Here is an 18,418-nt window from a genome sequence, read left to right as displayed (position 1 = left end):
CTTGAGTGTGACTCAGAAGTAGCACATCTGCCTAGGCTCCCCTCCAGTGAGAGGGCGTGCTCAGAGGTAAAGCATTTGCCTAGAGTCCCGCATTGAAGGGATAGGGGCTGGCTAAGGGGTATATGTCTTGCCTGGGAAGCCCAAGCAAGGTCTTGGGTTCAAATTAGGGATTCAGTGAATTCTCCTACAACTTATGCGAGCTGAATTGAGTCCAAAGAGTGGGGACCTCCCCCCATCACAAAACATGAAAAGGGAACTATTTCCCCACTGTTTCTTAGCTAACTTAGCTCTTCAAAAAGAAATTAAGTAAATTTATTTGTTTGTATGGGAGTTGGATCTCTGGGTCTGAGGGAAGAAACTGAGATTGGACCCTGTCTAAGGGAGGAGGCTGGTTCCTGGACTCCCAAGGTCTGACGGAGGAGGCTAGGGTCTGTGCATCTGGGTCTGAGGAAGAAGGTTGGGGCTCTTGCACCTGGGTCTGAGAGAGGAAGATTTGGTCTAGACTCCTATGACTAAGGGAGGAGGCTCTGGGGTCTGTACACCTTGGGTCCGAGGGAGGAGGGACAGAGCCGGAGTCTGCAGGAGGGTTGGGCTCCTTCAGCAGAAGGCAGCTGGATGAAGTGCATCTCAGGCCAGGATTCTGGAGACCAGGAGGACGCCGGTTGCCCGGGGGAGGGCGGAGGAGGGGCAGGGCCACAGTAACAAAGGCCTCTCCCTCCAACGAGCAACCCCCCCCGGCCCCGCCTCCGCGGCCCCCCTCCTGCCCTGATTGGCCGTTCTCCCTGCCCGTCAGCACCACCCCCCCTCCCTGGGTCTGCAGCAGCTCCGGCCACCTCGTCGCGCCCCCCCAGCCCCCTCCCCCCGCCCCCGCCGCCCCCCGGGCCGGTGCAGCCGCAGGCGGGGTTCCCCTCCCCCTCCCCCTCTCCCCCAGGCTCGCGCGCCCCGACCGCCCCCTCCCCTCCCCCTCCGCGCCGCCGCGATGCCCCCCCCTGCGCCCGGGGCCCGGCTCCGGCTCCTCGCCGCCGCCGCCCTGGCCGGCCTGGCCGTCATCAGCCGAGGTACCGCAGCGCCGGGGGTGGGGGGCTCGGCGGGGAACCCTGAGGTCCTGGGAAGGGGTACAGGACCGGGGTGGGGGCAAACAGGGAGTTCCCCCCGGGGGGATGCGGAGGTCTGGAGCCAGAGACCTGGGCAGCAGTCCTAGGCTGGGCAGGGGGTCCTTGGGTGCATGGATGCGCGCTGGGCACAGGGATGCACGTCCTCGTCTGGTCAGCTGCTCCATCACTAGCAAGGGGGTCTCAGACACCTGCTGCCGGCCTGGGGCGGCAAGAATGTACCGCTGCTCTAGGTCAGGGAGAGGCTCAGACGTTGGGATGACAGTCCTCACCTGGGCAGTGTCTCCAAACTGAGTTGGGGTACCAGGCCTGGAATGATGCCCTGTTTTGTGGAGGGGGATCTTGTCTTAGCGTTTTTTGGAGAGGGTTCCCTGCGCAGTCCTTGCCTGGGGACTGGGCTCTGCGTCTTTAGGTGAAGGTAGAGGAGGGAATGTGTTCCCAGGGTTAGCAAGCAATGAGGACAGATTGTCCACAGACTGAAATCCCCAGTCCCAGGAATATCAGGAAAGGGGTTGAAACTCCCTATGCGGGTTTTCCTCTCGGCATCTGGGGTGTTTGCAGTTAACTGGGAGATGGTCCTGGAAAGCCAGAAAGTTGAGGTGCCAGACTAAGAATTCTGATCTTAAAAGTCTTTGATGGAATGAATATTTGGGGTGGGGGTTGGGCTGGAGAAGACAGGACAGGAAGGGTTAATGCAGGATCCCAAGGTTACTAGTCTCAGCCAGTTCCGTGGGCCTGGAGACCCTCTCTAACAGCAGGAGTGAGTCCTGCCCTGAGGATGCTTCAGGACTGTGCCTCCCCTGCAGGGCATGTCAAGGAGCGTAGAGTCAAGGAAATGGCACAGAAGGAAGAGGGATGGGCAGAAAGCTGAGCTGTGGGTACCCAGGAAGCCAGGAAAGTGTTAATCTGGTGTTTCCACATCACTTCCTCCAGGCCTTGTCCAATCAAGCATTCCAGAATCAGGGTCATGCTATGCCACCAGGGACAGTAGTCCCCAACATTGTGACCCCAGCAGCCCCAAAGGAAGCAGCTATCTGGTCCTCCAATCAAGTCACCCACAGCCACACAAACATCACAGCTTTACAGCCAAGCCACACCTGCAGACTAGAGAGTCACGCAGGCCGCCCACGCACAGATCCGATGGGGGAGGGCATGGATTCTGCCAGGAGTGGAATGGGCTGGAAAGTCCACCCCTTACCACAGTAGGAGGCTGAGCCCTGCCTGACCTGGCGCCTTTCTCTCCTGTTACTGTAGGCTGCTTCTGGGGGCCCTATCTCCAGTCTCTGCTATTGGATGGTGACATTCCCTGTCTCCCTGGGCTGTTTTCCTATCCCTGCTGCTTTCTGCACAGTGGCACATCTGCCTCTCTAACTGAGCTCCATCCCCCAACCCCCATGTTTGAGTCCCTCCACCTCCCTTACTCCCTCTCTTATACACTGTACCCTCATTCACTGTGGCATCTGTTTCTTCCTTCCCCTTACTGTACGTCCTTGAACCCTGACTGCTACCCAGCTCTCTTCTTAAGGTAGTGACTGTCCCATTTGCTAATACTACTCTCTAACCATTTGCAAAACATTACTATGAACATGCCTCCGGGTGAGGGGCTTTTTTTGTCAAAGCCATATGACCTTGATCAGGTCTCTGGTCTTGGGTACCCCGTCTGAAAACTGAGCAAGAGAAGATGAGACCCAGTGGGGGTGAACTGAGATATATCTACCTGTTGGGTAGGTGCCCCATTTGTATCCCACTGTTACTTTGGAGAGGAAAGACACCCCATTTTGTAAAGTATGCATCCATGTTTCTCATGAGGAGCATGTATGAACCAAATCCCAGACCCCAGCTTGCTCATATACAGTTATGTATTTTTCTAGTCAGAGTCTCACTATGTAGTCCAAGCTGGCCTGGAAATTCAGGGTGATCTTTGTGTCTCAGCCTCCCAAATGCTGACTACAGGCATAAGCCTGGACCATTCAATCTCTCTCTCTCTCTCTCTCTCTCTCTCTCTCTCTCTCCCTCTCTCTCTCTCTCTCTCTCTCTCTCTCTGTGTGTGTGTGTGTGTGTGTATACTCATGCTAAGGTCTCAATATGTAGCCATAGTTGTAGACCATGCTGGCAGCCTTGAACTGTAGGCAATCCTCCTGCCTTTTCTTCCTAGATCCTGCGACTATAGATATGGGCTACCATGCCCAGTTCTAACACACACCTGAGAGAAGCTAATGGATCAGGGGCCAGGCAGCAGAGGAGCACACTCCTTTAGCGTTCTCTTCCTTTCACAAAGTCATTCCACACAACTTTCAATGCAAAGCAAAGAAGGCCTGGTTGGTTCTTGCTAGTGTTTTCATCCTAAAGTAGAAATCAGGACAGCCCATTTCTCTGTTGTTGGCTTATTTACACTTAGCAAAACCTCCCTGGCTGTGTAACTATGAACCTGCAATTAACCCCTCCATTTCCCACCCTGCCTAAATCTTTTATGCCAACACTACCCACACATTTACATACTCACCCACAAAAGGAAACTATGCTGACTGGAGATGTGGCTCAGTTAGTTGGTAGGATGCTTGCACACCTGTATTCCCTGCACTTGGGAGGCAGAGGCACAGAGGTTCAAGGGAGGAAGACCAGAGGTTCAAGATCAGCCTCTGCTACATAGCCAACCTAGGCTATTTGACCAACCTACTGTCTCAAAACTAACTGCATTAAAAAAATCAGCAGAGTGTGTGTGTTGGTAGGGAGATGCCTCTTGCTCGTGGGGCAGCTGGAGGGGAGAAGGCAGTGCACACAGCAGCCAGGAATGAACCCAGTGCCACCCAACTCAGCATCCTTGTATCAGGCTCTGACTCTTGATCCTCCCCCCTTGTTTCGTTTTTTAAAAAATATTATATTTTTATATTTCATTTGCATAACTGTGTGTTGGAGGTCAGAGAACAGCTTGTGGGAGTTCTCTTTCCACCTTGTGGGTCCAGAGTATTGAACTCAGCCTTGGCAGCCCAAGCTGGTCTGGAACACTGGGCAGTCAGGTAGTTTTCCTGTTTTGTGGATAGCCCAGGATGGCCTCAAGCTCGGAGCAGTTGTCATGTCTTACTGTCCTCGGCACCAGAATTACAATCGTGTACCTCCTCGCCTGCTTCATTGGCTTAGCAAATATTTCATATACTGTCATTCTGAGCTCCTGAGAAATGTGTTGTGTGGTTAGGGACAGGGAGCAAGCCAGAGCAAGCACTGTCTCATAGAGTCTATAGTGAAAAGAAGACATGTCAAGAATCAGATGGGGAAAAAAAATCTAGCAAACAAGTAGATAGTTCATCTCAGAGAGTATCACATAATGGGAAGAAGCTAGCGGTGCCCTCGAGAATGTGTTGTCCATTTTGGGGAGGGCATCCAGAAAGCTACCCCTAGGAAGGTGAGAAGAGGGTTGAGGCCTGAGGAAGAAGAGAAGCCAGCCTTGAATAGATCCCCCAAGAAATGTGCAGTAAAGCATGGCTTGATGTTTGGGGACCCAGACATCACCTGGGTGGAAGCCCCCAGGTTTCTGAGTTTAGCAGAGAGGTGGGCTCCTGGGTGCCTGTTGTGTCAGAGGTTACCCCCTCTGCATCTCTTCCCTGGCGCCTACAGGAACTCCCACAAAGTCTCCAGATCCAGGGTTCCTCACTAGCAATGACTTCAAGGACTGTAGAATCATTCTCCGCCCAGTCTCCACCCAAGGATCCCAGCTTGGCCTGAGGTTCATCCAGATTCTCAAAGAGTCTCACCACTAATTTCTGGGCACAGAGCTTTTCAGAAATCTCTTCTTCCTCTGACTGTGGCCTCTATTTATTGATTTATTCTGCTAGTCTAGACTGGAAATCTCACAAGAGCAAAGAACTGACCTCACAGGATGTCTCTCAGACCTTCAGCTCTCTTTCCTGCTTGCTTGCTTGCTTGCTTTGATTGATTGATTGATTGATTGATTGATTGATTGACTGACTGATTGATTGATTGATTGATTGATTGATTGATTGATTTTTGAGACCTAGTTGAACTTTATGGTTCAAACTGACCTGGAACTCAGTCTGTAGCCCAGGCTAGCTTGGAACTCTGTAGTTAAGATGACCTTAAATTGGGGGCAATCCTCCTACCTCACTTTCCAAGTGCTGGTATTACAGATAAGAGCCACCAAGCCTGATGTTCACAGCAGCTCTCTAATCCACCCTGTATCCAGTAGAAGAGGCAGGCTAATCATCCTTTTTAGTTGCCAGTGGAGAAACTGAGTCCCAGAGTGATGGAGGTACGTTTGTACCTGAGGGACGGGGGGACCCTTAATCCTGAGGCTCCACCCTTTCTCCTGGGACAAGCTAGGGGCAGGGTTGCTAGAACACATATTGACAGGGTGTCTTGCAGGAGTGGCAGACTTCAGAAATATCTGCCAACTAGACAGCCCTTCCGCTGCCCCAGTCAGGGAGGCTGACACCAGGTCAGAGAAGGCAGTTTGCAATTCTTTAAAAAAAAGAAAAGGAAAGGAAAGAATGTGCTTTTAGGTGTGCCAGGGCTATTTTATATGTCAGATGCAGATGCCAGACCATTTGCTTGTCTCATCTGAAGGCACCACTCCAGAAAAACTTGCATTGAATTCTTATTCTTCATTTTCTTCAGATGGGGAAACTGAGGCTCAGTCCATGGGGATGCGTAGTCAAGACATGGCAGGGTAGACACTGGGCTTCCTAGCCCAGGCTTCTCTGAAATCTGTTACAAGTGTTCAGAGCCTTCTCCTTCCTCTCCACAGGCTCCTCCCTGATCTGAGCAAGGCACAGACCTGGGTCACACAGACAAAAACAAAAACAAAACAAAACAAAACAAAACAAAAAAACATGTGGGAGTGAACCATGTGGCCAAGTGGGCAAGAGCATTTGCTGCTCTTGCAGAAGTCCTGGGTTTGGCTTCCAGGATCCATATGGCATCTCTCAGCTGACACCAACTCCACTTCTAGGAGATCCAACACCCTATTCTGGTCTCTCTGGATGCTTCTGCATGCACATGGTGCACATAAATGTACACAGGCACACATATGTACACATAAAGTACAAATACTTGAATCTTGATTTTTAAAAATTTCTTCACCCAGAAATTCCAGGTCAGATGAGGGAGGTACTATAGACATTTAAACTGGCCACCTAGAACTCATGCTCATGGAGGGGCTCCCTGAGCAGTCACAGAGTTCTTCCTAAATGGGGTATTTATGTTAGGGATTTGAGGAATGAGAAGGAGTTCAAGAGTTGAAGAGTCACAGGTATACATCCATATTTATTCAGACAATGGTTATTTCCAAGACAACTCCAGTGGGAACTGGGAGACACTAGGGACATAGGTCTGAGTCACAGTGAGGCTCTGCCCCTAAAACATGTCTAATCTGTCAGGGAGATGGGTGTCATGTGTGAATTTAGTTACAATGGAGAGTACCCAAGTTCTGTAGGAAGGAAGGCCAGTCTTGGTGGAGTTTGGGAGTGTGCCTAAGCAGGGTTTACACATTAGCACATTAAACATCTTTCGAGACTTGCTGTGGGCTAGCCATTGAACTGGACTGTGCTGCAGCCCTACACGTGCCAACAGTTGGGAAACTTAGGCAATAGCAGGCGGATTTATGTTCAGTAACTCCTAAGATTATCTTTGGGGCCAGGCATGGCAGCCCACACCTTTAGTCCCAGCACTGGGGAGGCAGGGGCAGGTAGATCTCTGTAAGTCTGAGACTATCCTGGTCTACATGAGTTCCAGGACAGCCAGGACTATGTAGAGAAACTCTGTCTCAAAACAAAACAAACAAAAAGGTTGTTTTTGTGTATATGAGTTACTGCCTGCCTTGATTGCCACACTCTTTGAATGAAGCCCAGAGAAGGGCTAGGGCCCCTCAAGGTTGCCCAGCACCAGATCTCTGAGTCTGAGCTTTAGTTGTTTGCTTTGTTTTTGTTTCTGTTTGTTTTGTTTTTGATTGTTGTTGTTTTGTTTTGTTTGGATTTTGCTTTTGTCTTGATACATATATGCAGGCCTGAGGTATCCATATTCACAGTCAAGGAGCTAAAGACCCATTGAGAGACAGGCTCAGTTATCACATGTCTCCTAGGACAAGACCACTTTGATTCAAGGTTACGTGACCTGAGCACAGAGGCCAGAGTTCACCCGAGCCACTGGAGAAGAAGGGATTTGAGGGCTCAGCGGACTAAGGAGCAGAGAGAGGCATATATGGGCTACAAGATACCCCTACTGGAGGCAGGAGGGTGACACTGAGATACTGAGACTTGACAGTTGGTCCCAGGGGCCATTGGAGACTTCTGAAGTGGCCATGGCAGTGCTGGGAAGGTTCCTATGGCAAGGGTGACTCGTGCTGGTCCCTCTGCCTGGAGGAGCACGGCTGAGCTCCTTCCTGTGACTGGGGCCTCCACTGTTTATCCCGGGGCCCTCGTTCTCACACTCACCCTGCGCGGGTGGGACTAGACATGTCCGCTCCAAAGGTCGGCACCTTGGACAGCTCACTGGTTCCCATCTGTCTTCTCTTCAGAGCAATGGGGACTTCCAGCAATATCTGTGAGTGTCCTGCGTTGTCACGACTGTGGGATGGGGGAGCTAAGTACCCTGCAGTCCCCAGGAAACTCCAGGGGAACTCAGTGGGCTGAGGTTGAGGGTCTTTTCTATGAAACTACAAGAGCTTAGCATGCTGTGGGTGTGTCTAGGTTGACCAGCCTAGGAAGGAGTCTTGGTGCCACACACAGCTGTGTTCCTGAACTAAATCTCACATTCCCTCACTTCCTTTAGTCTGGGTGTGTATTTGATCTGTGACTTTCAGACTTGTGTGTGTGTGTGTGTGTGTGTGTGTGTGTGTGTGTGTGTGATCAGAGGTGACCTCCTGATATACTCACCAGATTCTTAGACAGGGCAGCCCCTGTGTGTCAGAGGGCATGTGACAATGTGGTTGTCTGTTCCCTTGGACAGATGGTGCAGTGGGACTCCAGAGCCTTCCAAACTGGGTATAGTGGTTGTGTGCTCAGGCAGGTACCTGCAATTCTAAGTGAGTGGACTTTACAGCTGTGTATGGGGAGCAAGGCTATTGTCAGTGGAACCATAAAGGGAAACCGGGGTGACTCTGCACCAATGCTGTTTGGCCTTTGGAGTCTGCCTGTGGCTGAGTGTGACTGCTCCTGGGAGACAACTGACTTCTACAACTGACTTTCTGCTGAGTGTGTGTCAGGACTGGGAGTCCGTCTGACGTGGGCTGTAGCCACATGCATGACAGGGAAACTGGCTTAGCCTTGTCTTTGTGTTCTTTCTGGGCCCTGGTGGAGTGAGTATGTGTGCACACATCCCATTGTTACCTGTGAGTGTGTGACACAGTCCAAACTTCTCTCAGAGCAGCAATGTCTGTGGTCTGAATGACCCCAGGCCTAGCCAGTCTGCTACATTTGTTCTGTCCTAGCTCCATCCTGAGGGGCTGTTGATTGAGAGGCCCCCGGGGAGTCGTTGGGACACCACGGGCAATTAATTCATTAGATTAATTAGCTCCTTTTCCTAGACTGGGGGCAGGGCAGCCCACTCAGGGCCCTCCTGCTCCAATCATCCAAGGTCATCCAGCCAGACCTCGTCTCAGCACAGTCTCCTCCTCCTCCACTTACCCAGCCCCCACTTCCTGGCTCTTGTCCAGCCTGCTGGCCCCAATCCACAGACTTGAGTGGTGGTGTGATTGGACCTCACTGGTATACATCATGCCAAGTGGGCCTGGGCATGTACTGTGAGCAGTGTCATGCCACGTGTGTCTGGCGTGTGTGTGTGTGTGTGTGTGTGTGTGTGTGTGTGTGTGTGTGTGTGTTTGTGTTCTACTGTACAAGGTACCTAAAGGTGTGCATACAAGCCCATCTGTGGATAGCTCTGTGTGTGTGTCTGCACATGTATGTCTGAGTTAATGTGTGTTTATGTGCACTTGTGTGCATGCCTGTACACTTGCTCATGTGTATACATGTATATTTGTTGCAAATACATTTGTGTGCATGTGAATGTGCACATGTGAGCCTCTGTGCGTGCATGTGTGTATGTATATGAGTCCTAAACATTTGTATGTATATGCATGGTACTTGTGTATGTGTGTGCATACATATGTATTGTATCTATGCACTGTGTGGCTTTTCCTGAGGAGATGTATAGCCATTGAGGCTGGTGAGATGGCTAACAGTGAAGGCAGTCGCTGCAGAAGACTTGAGTTCAATGCCCAGCACCCACATCAGACAGCCTTGTAATTCCAGCTACAGGTATTTGACAGACTCTCCAAGGGCACACACACACACACACACACACACACACACACACACACCACAGCAGCAGCAGTAACAACAACAACAACAACAGGAAATGTCTAGCCACCCAGACAAGGCACAAGCAACACATCAAAGAAATGATTCTGAAATGCAAGTCTAGCTTGATGGACCAATGAGTTCAAATGGGGTTACTCAGAAGAGTGTGGGCGCTAGTGACTCACAGCAGCATGGGAGAGAGTGACTCACAGGAATGTGGGCAATATGCAGACAGCAACACTATCAAAGAAGAGTCACCCCCCCCCCATGCCTCCTAGGGAAGTTAGCGAGGCTCCTCCTGAGGGGGCTTCTATGCACTGCTGCATGAACTGGCACGACCCAGTCTTGTGCTGCCTCCAATGCTTTGAGAGGGAGCACCATTTCCACAGGGGAATATTAGTCCAATTCTGCAAACACCTCATGTGGTGCTTTGATATCAAGACAGCAATCATATCATGCCCAGAGGACAGTGTTGCATATTATGTCACTCAGAGTCGGTGCACACTAATGTGTCTCTCAACACTTTACTTTGCATGATGTGTATATGGTCTTCCTACTCATGTAGCCACGTGCTTAGATGTGTGTGTCACTGCAGTTGGTATGTGCATGCCTGTGTCTGGGTGTGCGGGTGTCTGAGTGGATGTCTGTGTACACTTGTCTGTGTGGATGGGCTGTGATTGGGTGTCATCTCTGGAAGTGCATTGTTCCACAAGCGTTCCATTCTGTTTATGAGTCGGAGCAGACCTGGAGGAAGGGGCATGGCATACAGGTTTAGTCCGAGTATGTCTAATGTGATACACTCTTGTGTCAGTGGAGGCAGATGCCCATGTCGCCAGGGCCATGTGCATGTGTGTGTGTCCACGTTTAGAACTACAGCTGGCCCCGCCCCAGTTGCCAAGGCTGAGCAATCCCCTCCCTTCTGCAGGGTTGCTGTCCCAGAGCCTGGAGTTCAGCTCACCTGCGGACAACTATACAGTGTGTGAAGGTGACAACGCCACCCTCAGGTACATCCCAGTTCAGGGGCTCAGGTAGCATGGGGCTTCACAAGGCTACTCCCCTTCCCCCAACGTACTCTGCCTGTGAAAGTCCCAGTGACATCATGTTCATCTGGAGCCAGCTTGGGGGGAGGGGTGTGGACACTAAGCAGAGCTCCACCCATAGACCTTTCTGTTATAAAAGTGAAGAGAGAGGAACCAGTGAGGATTCGAAGTCTTGTAGACCACAGGGATGCTAGAGGGTTGTCAGTCTCTGTGGCCCTATCTCCTCAGCTAGGATCTCTCCCCCAGCAGGGTTATTGTTCCTTATTCATTCTCTCTCCTCTCTCTTTCCTCTTCTCTCTCTCCTCTCTCTCTCTCCTCTCTTTCTCCTCTCTCTTTTGTCCTCTCTCTCCTCCTTCTCTCCCCTTTCCTCTCTCCTCTCTTCTTTCTCTCTCCCCTCTCTCCTCTCTCTTCTCTTCTCTTCTCTTCTCTTCTCTTCTCTTCTCTTCTCTTCTCTTCTCTTCTCTTCTCTTCTCTCTCTCCTCTCCTTCTCCTCTTCCTCCTCCTCCTTCTTCCCCTCTCTCTCCCTCTCTCTCTCCTCTCTCTCCTCTTCTCTCTCTCCTCCTTCTCTCCCCTCTTTCCTCTCTCCTCTCTCCTCTCCTCTTCAATCTCCTCTCTCCCCTCTCTCTCCTCTCTTCTTTCTCTTTCTCTTTCTTCTCCTCTCCTCTCCTCTCCTCTCCTCTCCTCTCCTTTTCCTCCTCCTCCTCCTCCCCTCTCTCTCTCTCTCCCTCCCTCCCCCTTCCCCTTCTCCCTCCCCCATCTCCCCTCTCTCCTCTCTGGATCTCTGTTTCTCACTCTATATGTGTGTCTATATTTCTCAAATTATGTCAATATCTCTTCTCATCCCTTCTTCCCCCTCACTCTTTCTAAGTCTCTCTCTATATCTAATCTATCTATATGTATAAATATATAATATATTTATATATATATATAATCTGCCTCATCTTTCTGTTTCTATCTATCTATCTATCTATCTATCTATCTATCTATCTATCTATCATCTGCCTCATCTTTCTGTTTCTCTCTCCCTACTCATCTCTGTTCTTCTCTCTTGGGATCTCTGCTGCCCAACTCTTTTTCCACTTCTGAGTGAGTTCTGCCCATATCTCTCCCTCTCTCCTTCCCTCCCTCCCTCCTTCCTTCCCTCCCTCCCTTCCTCCTTCTCTCTCTCCCACACAGCATCCCCTCAGAAGTCTAGCTTCCAGGCTTCTTCCCTCCTGCACAGTGGGCACTGCAAGGCCTGCCTCCCAGGGTGTACTGGAGGTGGGCGGGGAAACCCTTGCTTTCTCTCCTCATCCTCCCCTTCCTCCCCAGCTGCTTCATCGATGAGCATGTGACCCGGGTAGCCTGGCTGAACCGCTCCAACATCCTGTATGCGGGCAATGACCGTTGGACCAGTGATCCCCGGGTGCGGCTGCTCATCAACACACCCGAGGAATTCTCCATCCTCATCACCCAGGTGGGGCTTGGTGATGAGGGCCTCTACACCTGTTCCTTCCAGACCCGCCACCAGCCCTACACCACTCAGGTCTACCTCATCGTCCATGGTGAGCCTTGTGTGACAATGAGGTCAAGTGGGGAGGGAACAGGAAGACCGGCCTGCAGGCTAGGAGGCATCACAGCCTGCAGTGTGTGTGTGCATTTGGTCACTGCTGGTCACTGCTCTGGGAGCATGGGCTACCTGGGTCCCACTGCACCATCTGTCCAAGGGAACAGAATACCCTTATGGTATTCAGCAGGGCACGAGGGGGAGCTGCACTACAGTGGTTCTCCAGCATGGCAGTGGAAGAGGTGCCAGCCACAGCTCCGTGGATTTGCTGCACTGTGTGACTGAAACTACCCATGGGTGGGGACGCTTCTAGGCACTGAACACACACACCAACTTGGCTTTTTCTTTTTGCACACATTTCCCAAGAAGAGGCTTGAGGGGGCATGTCCTAGAGATGAGGAAGGAGGGTGAGGGTGTGTGCACACTGGGTATGAAAGAGGAGGGCTCCTGCATCTGATGAGATAAGATTGTGATCTGGACTTCTGGGACTGGGGAAATAGGATTTGTATCTGGAGTCCTGGGTGTGAGGGAGGAAGACTGGAGCCTGGGAGTCCTAAATCTGAGGGTGGAAGGCTGTAGTGTGGAGTCTATACCCCTGGGGTCTGAATAGGGCCTGAGCCTGTAACCCTGGGTCTAGTGGAGGGGCACTGGGGTCTATAATGCTAGGTCTGAGGTGAGGAGGGCCAGGCCATGCTCTTGGGTCTGAAACCTGTGCAGCTTAGGTCAGGAATATACCCTCACCCCAACTCTTCCTTCTGTCTCCAGTCCCTGCCCGTATTGTGAACATCTCCTCACCCGTGGCAGTGAATGAAGGGGGCAATGTGAACCTTCTCTGCCTGGCTGTGGGAAGGCCAGAGCCCACTGTCACCTGGAGACAGCTCCGAGGTGAGGCTCCTCCCCATCTGTGATCTGGGCCCTTTAAGTCTCCCATTACCCTAGCTGGAGTCCCAGTTCCCTTTTAGCCCTCTGGGGACTTGATTCCTCTCCACCCTGACCCCCATTTCTAACCAGACTCGAATCCCCTCATCTTGTGGCCTCCCACCTGATGTGCCCCTGTGCTCCCCGGACACTCCCCACCTGAGCTTCCCTCCACCTGACAGTCTCCTGAGTCAGGCTGCAAATGAGGCTGCATCCAGTGCCCCACTCCCCATTCTATCACCCTCATTTCCATCCTCACCTCCACAGGGATGTGGCAGCCTAGTGGTTTGAATGGTCCCCAGACCTTAGCCTTAGCAACTCCTGGAAAATTTCCAGAAATGCACATTCTTGGGCCTCTGGCCTAGATCCAGAGGCAATCAGGGGCTCCCCTCTCTCTACCCACAGCCTGCTTAATGAGCTCTGAGATCCAGTTTCCCAAAAGGTACCACCAAGCTGCCTGACATATATTAGGCCAGGACATTATCTCCATCCCCAGATACCCCAGTCTCTGGACCTTCCTGCTTCTTTGCAGACCCATAATGACCATCACTGGGTCCCATTCCTTAGACAAACTGAGAGTGGGAAGCCTAGTCTAGCTTAATGTCCCTTCATACTCCCCCTTGGTGTCTTCTGAACCCTAAATCCCACTTGCCATAAGTTCTAGATGGTCTTTTGTGACCTCAGGTCTGTTAAAAAAAGACCCCAGGTGTCTGTATTAGCAATCTCAATCATCAAGTCCGAATTCTCCGAACCCCCAAAGAACTCTGGACCCTCCCTGAATGTGTCTGTCTTTCCTGGATCCTTGAAAGCCAAAAACCAAGATCCTGGTTTCACTCCCTACTTCTAAGTGGGTCCCCTGAGCATGACATGGGAGATTCCAGAACCCTAGGTCTCCTGCACTCCAAATCCTAGGCCCCTTTCCACTGGGTTCTGAGCTCCCCAGTCCTTAGCTTAGCCCCACCCTGCCCCCGCAGGACCTTCCCGGCTCCTACTGACAGGGGCACTCCAGGCCCTGCTGTGCCCGCCCCGCTGATGTGTGTCCGTGTTGTGCCCGTGTTGTCCCGTGTTAAGTGTTTGTGTCCGGCCCCGCCCCCCACCCCCACCTCCCCCACAGACGGTTTCACCTCAGAGGGTGAGATCCTGGAAATCTCAGACATCCAGCGGGGCCAGGCCGGGGAATACGAATGCGTTACTCACAACGGAGTGAACTCGGCGCCCGACAGCCGCCGTGTGCTGGTCACAGTGAATTGTGAGCATCAAGGGGGCCACAGGGGAGGACCCTGGGTGAATGGGGAGGAGGGGTCTGCAGCATGATTGTGGAAGCTAGGTGGGAACTAGGATCTGAGGTGGGAGGGTGCTGAAATGGGACTCCAGAAGTCCTCATGCAGGGAGAATGTGCTCTGGCCTCTGTTCCTTTTCAGATCCCCCGACCATCACAGATGTGACAAGCGCGCGCACCGCCCTGGGCCGGGCTGCCCTCCTGCGCTGTGAAGCTATGGCTGTGCCGCCGGCAGATTTCCAGTGGTACAAGGATGACAGGCTGTGAGGACTGCCCGGGGCAGGGCGGAGGGAAAAGGGAAAGGAGGGAGGTCCTAGGTCTCGGATCACAAAGCCAAGCAAGACAACCCAGCAGTTCAAAGTCGGGGAGTCCAGGGTCCTGAGAGACTAGGGTCCAACTTCTAGGTTATGGGGGGTGGGGAGAGTTGGGCTCCTGGAAGACTATTTCGGGCACCGATATGATGAATGCTGGGATTGCTCATCCCCACCAAAGATCTGGGGTCGAAGGTCGATGCTAAGTGTCTGAAAGATAAATTTATAGAAACTGTCTGTGCTGAGTTTAAGAGACACTGGGGATTAGGGACGCACACTGGGAATGTTCTTGAGTGGCCCTGGTGCGTGGATACAGAAGCCAGGGGTCCCTAGGGTACGCAGCAGAGCTCGAGGTCTCTTGAGGAAGAGAGCCTGAGTGTATGTGGAGAAACTGGGCACTGCACCCCACGAGAGGTCAAGACCAACCCTGATCCTGATTTCTTACAGGCTAAGCAGCGGTTCTGCAGAGGGCCTCAAGGTGCAGACCGAGCGCACCCGCTCTATGCTTCTCTTCGCCAACGTGAGCGCCAGGCACTATGGCAACTACACCTGCCGTGCGGCCAACCGGCTCGGAGCGTCCAGCGCCTCCATGCGGCTCCTGCGTGCGTCTGCACCGGGTGGCGGGGTGGGACATGGCTGAGGGGGCGGAGCACAGGTGGGGCCAGGAGGCGAAGATATAGGGACAGTCCCTAACCAGAATATAGGCGACTCCAACAGTGCCACAAAGTAAAGAAACCGATTCTCAGGTGGTAGGGTGATTGCCTGGTATGCACAAAGTTTTAGATAGACCCCAATTACTATTTAAAGCCAGCATGGCGGTACACACTTGTAATCTCAGCACCCAGAAGAAGGCAGGAAGTTACATAGTGAGTTCGAGGTCTGGGGACTCCCATGACCTAGTAGAAAACAATAAGCAAGTGGGCTGATAGACAATATCAAAGAAACAGGTATACGTGGAAAAATATAGACGGAATTGGGAATGATAAGTTCAAGACAGGGTCATCAGAGAAAGGGGAGCCCTGTGAAAGTCAGTAGAAGAGGGAACAGGGGGGTGCAAAGACACAGGAAAGAGGGCGGGCCTCTATTAGAGATGCAGCTCAGAGCCTCTCAGCAATGATCAGAGCTTCTGGACTTATTGTAGTGGAGGCCAAGGCCACTGGAGTCTGTTACACAGTAAGCAGCCTGTGGCTGACAAGCACTTTAGTGCTGTTTGAAGGACAGCCGAGCACAAAGTGATGAGGAGGCTGCTTCAGGAATCCGTCTCAGCATCCCAAGCTCTTTGGGAACAGAGCCCAGGGGGCTTTTCTCGGCTGGGTACAGATGGTGTGAGCAAAGAGAGAAGCTGGGCTGAAGGTGACTCTGAGCCAGGGACTTGTAGAGTGTCACTGAAAATACTCAGGAGGCTAAAGAAAGAGGATCAAAAGTTCAAGTCCAGCCTAACCAATTTAGTGAGACCTTGTTGTGAAATAGAAAGTAAAGAGAGGTCTGGGATGTAGCTTAGTACTTGCCTAGACTCCCCCAGTGAGGGCATGAGCGTGTGAGTCAGAGGTAGAACATCTTCCTAGCATGAGCAAATCAGTACATCCCCTCCCCAGCAAAGCAAACAAGGTGGTATCAAAACAAAACAAAAAACAAAATGCAACAAACTGTCAAGCAAACACAGCTGTCCTGAAGTTCCTGGTCTGCTGAGAAAGTGACTGCTAGAAATTCGGACAGGAACAGGGAAAAGGGAATCTCAAGGATCCAGAAAGGAAATGGGGGTGATCTGGGAGATATGGAGACCAAAACAGATGAGGGCAGCTCAGGGAACCCAAGCCCCAGAGAGTTCTGATCACACTGACCCTCAAGAAGCTGAAGGGGGAGAAAGCACCTAGGAGAGAGACCTGCAGGGCCTCCCCATCATCCCAGCATCCCCCTGTGATCATTTTTCTTTCCCCAGGCCCAGGATCCCTGGAGAACTCAGCTCCAAGGCCTCCAGGGCCCCTGACCCTCCTCTCTGCCCTGAGCTGGCTGTGGTGGAGAATGTAGACACCATTCAGTACAGCGCATCCCCCCCTGCAGGGGGCCTCAGGCCAGGAGCGAGAAAAAGGGGGTGAGCAAGCGCCAGCCACGGGTCTCCAGGGGGACAGAAGAGCTCTTAGCCACAGAGGAAGAAAGAAGAAGAGGAGGAAGGTCTTTTAGAGAACCCATCACTGTGAGGGATTATGAAAAATTATGCATCTTTCTACAGCCATTCTCGCCACCCCGTTCACGTTTCCAATTGTGACCCACCCCCAGCCACCCCACACCCCTCTCTTAGCTCAGGCTGTCAACTGGCTCGTGTGTGTGTGTGTGTGTGTGTGTGTGTGTGTGTGTGTGTGTGTGCGCGTGTGTGTGTGAAGGTGTGCTGGGGGAGGGAACCAGGAGGCACCCCTCTCTGGCACAGACCCCCCCATGGCCCCTAGCCATCCCTGCTGCCTGCCTCTCTTCCTTTGGCTGGAGGTAGGTATGGGGGCTTCGTGGTGGAAGCTTTGACAAGAAGATTGCCAGCTTTCCACCTTCCCATATATGCATGAACACCTACCCCTCTCCTCCCTATTGAAGGGGCAGGTAGGGTGGGTGTCAGGTGTCACTCAGCCTTTGTGAATAGGTGGGGATCTCCATGAAGGCTGTTTCTCCCTGCTCCATCACCAGTTGCCTGCAGCCAGACGCTCCATCACTGGCTCAGTGGCCTGAAACCTCCCTTGCCCTGTCCCTCTCCTCCCCTCCCTTCCCCTGAACTTTCTGGCCCTCTTCCCGGGCCAATCGGTGCTTCCATTCAATTGATAGGCTAGTGGCACTTGTCACCTGTCTGTCTCAGTGCTTTGCCCCACCCATACCCCCAAGACTCCCCTTGGCCACAGTGGTACCCTCCAGCTGCCCTTGGGCCCCAGCAGCTGGCCCATAAGTATGGGCTCTCTGACAACCTGCTCCCTGGCCTCTCAACCCATAATACCTCCAAAGGCTGCTGTGACCACACACACACATACACACACACACACACACACACACACAGCATGCATACATGCACGCTCATGCACACACAAACACACATACACATGCACACATGCACGCACACATGCACACCAGCGACTGACCAGCAATAGCTCCTGGCTTCACCTGCCCCAGAGTCTGTAACTAGCAGCAGTTTCCCCGGAGTGGGCCACTGTCATCCACACAGGAAGCTGACAGGTTCTGTGTATGGGAACACCTCACTTTGCTACACGTCAGGCCTCACAGAGTTGGGAGAGAGGAGACGCACAGACATTCTGAGCCCAGGCAGAGGCACCATGCCACCAGCCCAAAATCCAGTAACCACACACCCAAAATCACACCACTCCGAGCCTGGTGAAGACGAGGGCAGAGAGGGGCAGGGGGGCAAGGGGCAGTGACTGTACCTCAGACGGGGGCGTGGGCCCCATCCCACATTGTCTTCCATTCCCAGGGTCCGGGATGGGGTGGGGAGGGGGAGGGCGACAAGGGGAGGTGGGAGGGGGGCCCTGGGGGCCGTGTGTTCCAATTCATGGGGAGTGTTGAGACCACCACACCAATAAACGCCTTTTTCCAAAGTCCCCGCCTGTGGAAGTCAATGTCATTGAGAATTTGGGCAAGTGGACCGCAAAGGAGGGATGGTCATTTGATAGAGAATTCCCAGTGCCTTTCCTAATTCTGCCTGTTTGGGAAGTGAGCTCCAATTGGCTGGTCAAAGAGGCTCAGTGTCACAGCCTAAGGATGCAGGGTGACTCTACCTATTCTGTACAGTGGAGAGGGCTAAGCAGGTAGCAATGAGGAAGAGGCCAGCGTAAGATTGAAAGAATGACAGCAATTCAGAAAAAGACAAGGGGCAAGGCTGGAGAATCCGTCAGAATGCATCTTTAGAGCAGCTGG

General features: G+C 52.4%; 1 protein-coding gene across 3 annotated transcripts; it reads left to right on the top strand.

The window, feature by feature from the left end:
• The first annotated feature begins 791 nt into the window (after nucleotides 1-791).
• Iglon5 (IgLON family member 5) lies at nucleotides 792-18,102 on the top strand. Of its 3 annotated transcripts, none has more exons than NM_001164518.2 (8): nucleotides 792-1,058; nucleotides 10,344-10,422; nucleotides 11,770-12,002; nucleotides 12,770-12,889; nucleotides 14,037-14,171; nucleotides 14,344-14,464; nucleotides 14,960-15,114; nucleotides 16,452-18,099. In NM_001164518.2, exons 1-8 carry the CDS (start codon nucleotides 980-982, stop codon nucleotides 16,538-16,540), a joined length of 1,011 nt encoding a protein of 336 aa, NP_001157990.1. In that variant the 5' UTR covers nucleotides 792-979; the 3' UTR covers nucleotides 16,541-18,099. The 3 variants fall into 3 exon arrangements, 1 of the variants encoding a protein (NP_001157990.1); XR_003946429.1 differs by having other exon boundaries at nucleotides 798-1,058; nucleotides 13,994-14,171; nucleotides 16,452-18,102; XR_003946430.1 differs by having other exon boundaries at nucleotides 798-1,058; nucleotides 13,328-14,171; nucleotides 16,452-18,102.
• The last annotated feature ends 316 nt before the right edge of the window (nucleotides 18,103-18,418 follow it).

The sequence above is a fragment of the Mus musculus genome, chromosome 7 (genome assembly GCF_000001635.26).
Source record: "Mus musculus strain C57BL/6J chromosome 7, GRCm38.p6 C57BL/6J".
Classification (NCBI taxonomy): Eukaryota; Metazoa; Chordata; class Mammalia; order Rodentia; family Muridae; genus Mus; species Mus musculus.
This window is presented reverse-complemented; position numbering and strand designations above follow the sequence as displayed.

Excerpts from the sequence above, each read along its gene's own strand:
- Iglon5 (NM_001164518.2), top strand. The coding sequence starts at position 980 with ATGCCCCCCCCTGCGCCCGGGGCCCGGCTCCGGCTCCTCGCCGCCGCC. Across the intron at positions 1,059-10,343 it reads CCTGGCCGTCATCAGCCGAG|GGTTGCTGTCCCAGAGCCTG; the intron begins GTACCGCAGCGC and ends TCCCTTCTGCAG. Across the intron at positions 15,115-16,451 it reads CGCCTCCATGCGGCTCCTGC|GCCCAGGATCCCTGGAGAAC; the intron begins GTGCGTCTGCAC and ends TTCTTTCCCCAG.